General features: G+C 40.0%; 1 protein-coding gene across 2 annotated transcripts in view; it reads left to right on the top strand.

The window, feature by feature from the left end:
• The window catches only part of LOC108444384 (WD repeat-containing protein 7), a 269,505-nt gene that overhangs the window by 91,643 nt on the left and 170,327 nt on the right, over positions 1 to 7,535 (top strand). For both annotated transcript variants that reach the window (XM_017725554.2, XM_017725555.2), the window contains 2 exons: positions 3,150 to 3,268; positions 6,056 to 6,179. In XM_017725554.2, the coding sequence (XP_017581043.2) occupies positions 3,150 to 3,268; positions 6,056 to 6,179 (243 nt within the window). The remainder of the gene's footprint in view (positions 1 to 3,149; positions 3,269 to 6,055; positions 6,180 to 7,535) is intronic.

The following is a 7,535-nucleotide window of genomic DNA, read 5'->3' as shown; positions in this document are numbered from 1 at the left end:
ATCATTGCATTCTGGTTTTATTTATATTTTGTACAGCTCCCCAGCTTTTTTGGAGATGGGGTTGTATATACTTTATGGTTTACTGCAATAATAAATAAATACTGATTCTCCAGTGCCTTTTTATTGATTGTTTATTTCCCCTGTGCTTGATAAAAGTAAATTTGTTATTTGAATCCAATTCCAGTATTAGCTTAATGATTTTAATACATATGTAATATAATATAATACAGTACTGTGTGAAAGTCTTAGGCACCCAAGACACATTTTCAAAATCTATTTATTTGTGTAGTTTGTGTTTATTTGCTGAGAAGTGTTGATATTTGAGTAAACAAAATTTATAGAATATTTATTCATTAATAATGATCTGTAATAGTGATTTTCTGGATGTTGGTGTGTTTGTTTACCCATCTCCAAGCCTCTCCTTGAGGAAGTCCAGTATTATATGTAGTTATAAAGCAGCTCCTGGTTTGACCAATCAGTGCTCAGTAAATTGAGCTCATGATGTAACTGATGATATTAACGAGTCTCTGTGGCGGCTGTGAAGGGGTCAAGGAAAAATATGGACGCAAGAAATTCTTGTTACTTTTTATTGTTTTTCTGTTGATTTTGAATTATGAATACGACTTTATTCTAATGTATATTGTGATAAACTCACTGCTGAGGTCAGTTGTTTAAAAATTTGCTTAGATGCCTAAAACTTTCGCACAGTACTGTATATAAAAATACATTATACTTGCAGACGGTGCTTTTCATGATTAATCGAAATAATTTCCCTTTTCATGAAGGTAAGTATCTGTACGGCTCCACAAAGAAATTTTAAGAATTTCTTTGCACTGAACTGTCTTTTATTTTCTCGGTCTTTGGATTATGCAACATTACCTCATTCCGGAAGCTCTTCCATATATTTCTAATATATGTGACGGCATTCTCTGTTTGGATATTGTTCATTAAAGCTGTTTTTCTTCCCCAGCGTTCCTCATGTTCATCAGTAGTGGCTCTGAATTACTGCCTGTGTTTCTGTCTCATCCTCAGCAGCACCCCGTGTTTAGTGCTGAGCTTCGTATAGGTGTAGGACTGTAGCCTGTGTAGATGGTGTAGATGTCTGTGCGTGTGGCTGTGAATTTGTACGATGTGCCTGTGGCCGCGGTCACGTGTGCAAAGTTGCAAAGTTCTGCAACTCCACCAGAAAACAGAGTTTTCTCAGTCTCTGTAAAATCCCTTTACAGGTTTTGACTTTTTAAAGGGGAACTCAACCAGTTTCTCAAAAGTTCTGCGTAATTTTGTCAAGATGTGTCATTCAGAGTGGATTGGTGTGAAGTGGTTGATTCTAGAGACTCGGATGTCTTTACAGTGGTGGTGATGGGAACCAGGCGTCGCCATGACTGCAACACAAATATAGACATTTTATTTACTATCCAAAACCAACAGTGCACCTACACGAGTCTTCTGAGCTTTGATTGTTGCTGTTAGGACAAAATCTCATATTGCCAAAATGCTAACTTTACAGGACAAAGAAAATGCGTTTTTTGTCTTTTAATGAAAGTTAATGGAGCACAACTTTGTTTCCTTCAAGAATTGTGGAGCATTTCTATTGGTCTATTCATGATTTGAACACAATATAAAGGCCAACTGACATTAAAAATAGTTTTAATACAGATTTGCACAAAATGGTCAGTGTCTCAGACATAAAGCAGTGTGTTCATCAACACTTCATATAATAGCTTCACCACCACTGTGAACAGATCTCTGTAATGAACCATTTCACACCAGACCACTCTGAATTACTGCATCTAAACCCTTTAATTACACAGACATTTGGAAACCTTTGGTGGAGTTTCCTTTTCGTTTGTACAGTATGTATGATGGGCATGCATGTGTCAGTTAGGGCTGCACAATATGGACACAATGCTAATATTGCACTACAACTTGCAGTATATTAATGGTGACACAGTTAAACTGGCCTGTGTTTGACCAAAAATTCTGCTGTTAGATGAAATTAATACATTGATTCATTAAAACGCTCATCTTGGATTGTGATTGGTCAGAATGCTCATAGTTAGGGCTGGCTATCTCATTTTGGTGCTTCACTACTGCAGTATCTAGTTAGTCTGTCTTCTCAGCAGTAGTGAGCTAGTAAAGAGAGTGTAGTTCAACAGGTCTGTAAATATGCAATATCAGAGCTAATTAAATTCAGTGCATTTTAAGTTACTATGAAAACCGCTGCAAAATATGACTTTTAATTCATGTTAATTTAAATATGTATAGTCGCATGCAAACGTTTGAACACAGCTGGTCAAGTGTCATATTTTGTTAGAGAAAATACGTTCACACATCCTCTACAGGCGACTTAAATATTGCTGCTGTCAAAAGAAAAACTTGTATCCCCAAAATGGTAATTTTACAGGGGATGGAAAAAATATACTCTACTTTTACATTTATGCCATTTGGCAGACGCTCTTATCCAGAGTGGCTTACAATTTGATCATTTTTACACAGGTAGGCCAAGGTGGTGTTAGGAGTCTTGCCCAAGGACTCTTTTTGTTATAGTGTAGGGTGCCTGCCCTGGTGGGGGATTGAACCCCAGTTTACAGCGTAGAAGGCAGAGGTGTTAACCGCTACACTATCCAACCACATCCTTTTAATGTAAGTCAATGGAACCGGAATTCATCTTGGGCCATTTATTTTATTCTATTCATCAAATTTGAAAATTGAAACTTACATATATACAAGGTTTTCTTCCGACAACAGCGATATGATGGTTCCCTTCAAATTTTAGCGCACAATTTCTATTTATTTGCCAAGTTTAACATATTGGATTAATTGAGTATTAAATCTAAATTGTTTTATTTATTTATTTTATTGAGAATGTATTGAACAAAAATACATGCAGGAATGAAAACTGAAGTCCAGGTATCAATACTGCTATCAGCATTGAGTAATTTTAAGGATACCCAGCCCAACTCGCAGCACACAATAACAAACCCAGATCGTTTAGAGGCTCATTTGCATATCACAGCCTTTTGAGAGCAGCACTGCAGAGGCCAGTATTGTGATGATTAATAAACAGTGTATCGTGCGGCCCTAGTGTGTGTCTGTGAGGTGTTGAGGGCTCAGAGCTCTGTGTGAATTTATCTCTATGTGTCTCTCAGGTTGGAGTCAACTGGCTGCGATGCACTGTGTGATGCTGCCCGACCTGCTGGGGCTCGATAAGTTCAGACCACCCCTTCTGGAGATGCTCGCTCGCAGGTGGCAGGATCGCTGCCTGGAGGTGCGTTACTGATACATACAACAGCTGTTACTGTTAAGCTATTAACTATTATATAAGTTATGATTCTGGAGTGCATATATCACCGCTATCATTAGATTTTGTTTAGATTATACATCATTTAATAAACCAGCTTTTTTGTGACGAATGGATTTCATGTTTAAAATGGTCATGTTGCAAAGTTTGGCCGCCCCTGGACAAATGAAATGTATTTGTAGATATTTTTTCTTTTTTTTTTCTTTTTTTTGTTTAAGTGTAAATATGTGAACACATCCTCTACAGAGAACACAGTTACTGTTTATTTGCTGAATTTAACATATTGGAAGAAAAAAACAAAAATCAATGTGGCCTCTGCAAAGTTCTAGTACATTTGTTAATTTTCAGTGATAAGCTGTGCAAAAAAAAAAAAAAAAAGAAACCGTGGTAAAATTTGTGAAAAATGTTTTACTTAGAAAATCAACAAAACATGTAATTTCACCAGGGGTTATTTTAAGTCATGTGTTTTCTTTCTTTCCAAAGATTAACAGTGGCCTCCTTTCCACCTTTGAGCCAAATTGTTCTCAGGGCCGTACTGGGCCGCCCCAGGCTGGTCCAGACTTGTGAGACCGTTATGGTGTCTTTTTGCACCTGTTGTACTGCACAGAACAAGAAAATGCCCAAGAAAACTAGGCAAATGAGCACATTTGAGCATCTGTTACTAAAACAGCCTGCAGAGGTTTTCACCTGTAGCCACATAACACTAGCTAGCATTCGCATCGCCCAGCAGGGTCCAGCTCAAGCCACCACAGAAAAGACTTTGTCATTTCAACGCCAGTCATTTGAAAATTCTGCTCTCCCCAATGAGTCTTTATCCACTAAACAGGTGTTTTTAATCATGAGTTTGTTAGAACTGAGCCCGTACTGCGATGGGCGCCACCAAGCGCTCGCGTTAGCTTAGCCTAGCAGGCCAAGCACTACAGAACCGAACAGAGCCAGTTTTGGCTTTCTGTCACTCCACCGCCATTCAAACAGCTTTGCTCTCACTATTACATCTTTTTTTAGTCGTCTGTACTTGTGATAACAGAGCCTGCACTGGTGTGTTTTAGCTACACTAAGTTAGCTGGAAGAGAGGAGTTGGCTAGCATTAGCTTAGCTAGGAGGCTCCAGCTCCAGACACCAGAGCTTTAATCTTTCTGTGCCTCTAACATCAGGCGCTCGGCTTCGCTTCCTCGGGTTTGGGTCATATCTTCTGAATTTGTGTCCGTAGCTAAAGCTTTTATGAGTTAGAATTGACGCTGTTTTGTAGTGAGCAGAGCTGACGGCTTGCTGGCGTTAGTTAAGCTAAGCTACTGCTCAGCAGCTACGCTCTCCTGGTCAGCAGCGCCGTTTAACCGTTAGACGGCTTTGTTACTCTGAAGCTTTGACATTTATTGAGTGGGGGATTTGAAATCGTGCACTGCGTTTGTTTAATGGCCGTCTGTATTTGATTGTTTTTGGGTTTGAAATAATGTAGTGGCCCTTAAACGTACAACCAGGCTTTGTCCGTACATCATCCCACTCAACGGTTCTGTGGCGCCGAGCACGGTTAGGTTAGCCTAGCCGAGCTGAGCCTGGCTTTCAAGTGTTCCGTGAGGAAAAGCCACTGGAACAGTTGCCCTCCACGCTCGGAGTCGCTCGACCCTGCAGTGGAAAAGACGGCAATAGAACAAGAGTACTGTAATACTTTGAGAGTTTAAATACAAGCTTCATTCAATTGAATAAAAGTAAACAAAGAAATTACAGACATGCTTTTTTTTTTTTTTTTTTTTAAAGCTTCCGGGTATCTTTAGGTCTTCTCTGAGGGCCTAGAAAGCCCTGAGGGCTCCTCTCTGCTATTTTGTTGTTTTATTCTATGAACTGGAGCTCCAGACAGACAGAGAGAGTGAGTGATTGAGAATAAAGACAGAGAAAGACTCTATTAAGCATTTTTAAGCCTCCCTTTCCTCTGAGGCCGTCTCCCCTGTTATACTGAGCTGTGGAACTAAGCTTCTCACATTCAGCTCAGCCTCTATCATGCATGTCCTCAGAGAGAGAGAGAGAGAGAGAGAGAGAGAGAGAGAGAGAATCTATTTTCCCACTTATTTTCAGTCTGATTTGTCTTGTTTCCCTTGTATGATTTCTATATGTAGAGTCTCAATGAAAAGGCCCATCTGGTGAGATGTTCCATCATTTCAGTGACGAGAATTATCACCGTATACTGCTTTATTTTAGATTTCAAAAAGCATTAATACAAACTGAAATTGTTCCACCACAGTTATTATATTAATAGAACGTCCTGTATTTCATTGCACAGTAAATATCAACTGGAATTCATATCAATATGAAATGATCCTCAGCACTAATCCTGTGCACTATTAAGATAAGAGCTGTGTTAATGAATAACGAGCTAGCTATATTTGCTTAAGTATATGTACTTTTAAAAATATGTAATGTGTTTTCTCAAATCGTAATACTTTTAATACTCTGCAAGTACTTTGAAGATTAAAGGAATATACTTATTATAGTACTCAGTTACGTCTTAGTTACTTGTCCACCAGAGAGGTCTCCAAATCCCCAAAACCTGCATAATTGTAAGGTTTAAATGTCATCTAGTATTGAGATATATTAGGATAATATCATGATATTAAATTTGATCATAATCACAAGCGCTAAGAGAGAGTGGGAGATCTTTGAGAAAGCAGAAATCAGTCTACGTATGTTTGGCTGTCATTCTGACTTTGCCTTCTGTGAAATGCTTATGTTGATGTGGATATGTGGTTGATTTCGTTGCAGATAAGGGAAGCAGCTCAGGCTCTTCTTCTAGCAGAGCTGCGTAGGATCGGTCAGTCGGGCAGGAAGGACACCATCGACATGTGGGCGCCTTACCTCCCTCAGTATGTGGACGCTGTCAGTTCTCGTAAGTGTTTAGTGCACTTATGACTGTTTGTTGGTGCTGTGCAACTTAGCATGTTTAGATGTGAAGTTGAATAGCCATGTGAGGGTCCTTACTGTATACACACACACACACACACACACACACACACACACTCACTGAGCACTTTGTTAAGAACGTCTCCTTTTTCTACACTCGCTGTCCATTTTATCAGCTCCACTTACTGTATAGCTGCACTTTGTAGTTCTACAGTTACAGACTGTAGTCCATCTGTTTCTCTGATACTTTGTTAGCCCCCTTTTACCCTGTTCTTCAGTGGTCAGGACCCCCATGGATGCTCACAGAGCAGGTACTATTTGGGTGGGGGATCATTCTCAGCACTGCAGTAACACTGACGTGGTGATGGTGGTGTTAGTGTGTGTTGCACTGGTCTGAGTGGATCAGACACAGCAGTGCTGCTGAAGTTTTTAAACACCTCCGTGTCTCTCCTGGACTGAGATCCAAAAACATCCAGCCAACAGCGTCAAATGCTGGGTTTCCTCCTTTGTGATGCTTTTCCAGGCTTTTACTGCAGCTGTCTTCAGTTGTTGCTTGTTTGTGGGTCTTTCTACCTTAAGTTTTGTCTTAAGCAAGTGAAAATCCATGCTCGATCGGGTTGAAATCTGGTGATTGACTCAGCCATTGCAGAATATTCAACTTCTTTGCCTTAAAAAAAACTCCTGGGTTGCTTTCGCAGTAAGTTTTGGCTCATTGTCCATCTGTACTGTGGAGCGACATCCAATTAACCTTGCTGCATTTGGTTGAATCTGAGCAGAAAGTAAATCCCTGTACACTTCAGAATTCATCTGGCTGCTTCCGTCTTCTGTCACATCATCAGTAAACACTAGTGACCCAGTGCCATTGGTAGCCGTGCATGCTCATGCCATCACATTGCCTCCACCATGTTTTACAGACGATGTGGTGTGCTTTTGATCATGAGCCGTTCCAAGCCTTCTCCATGCCATCTTCTTCCCATCATTCTGGTACAGGTTGATCTTGGTTTCATCTGTCCAAAGAATGCTGCTCCAGAAGTTCCAGGCTTCTTTAGATGTTTTTTGGCAAAGTCTAATCTGGCCTTTCTATTTTTGAGGCTGATTAGTGTTTTGCACCTTGTGGTGGACCCTCTGCATTTGCTCTCATGAAGTCTTCTGTTTATGGTAGACTGAAATACTGATACACCTGCTTCCTGGAAAGTGTTGTTCACTTGGGTGAATGTTGTGAAGGGTTTTTCTTCACCATGGTAAGGATTCTGCAGTTATCCACCATTTTTGTCTTCCGTGGACGTCAAGGGCTTTTTGAGGGTTTGTTTCACAGGACAACCAATCTCAGCAGAGCTTATTT

This window comes from Pygocentrus nattereri, chromosome 16 (assembly GCF_015220715.1).
Source record: "Pygocentrus nattereri isolate fPygNat1 chromosome 16, fPygNat1.pri, whole genome shotgun sequence".
NCBI classification, from domain to species: Eukaryota; Metazoa; Chordata; class Actinopteri; order Characiformes; family Serrasalmidae; genus Pygocentrus; species Pygocentrus nattereri.
The sequence above is the reverse complement of the archived record's forward strand: the minus strand, read 5'-3'. Positions and strand labels throughout refer to the sequence as shown.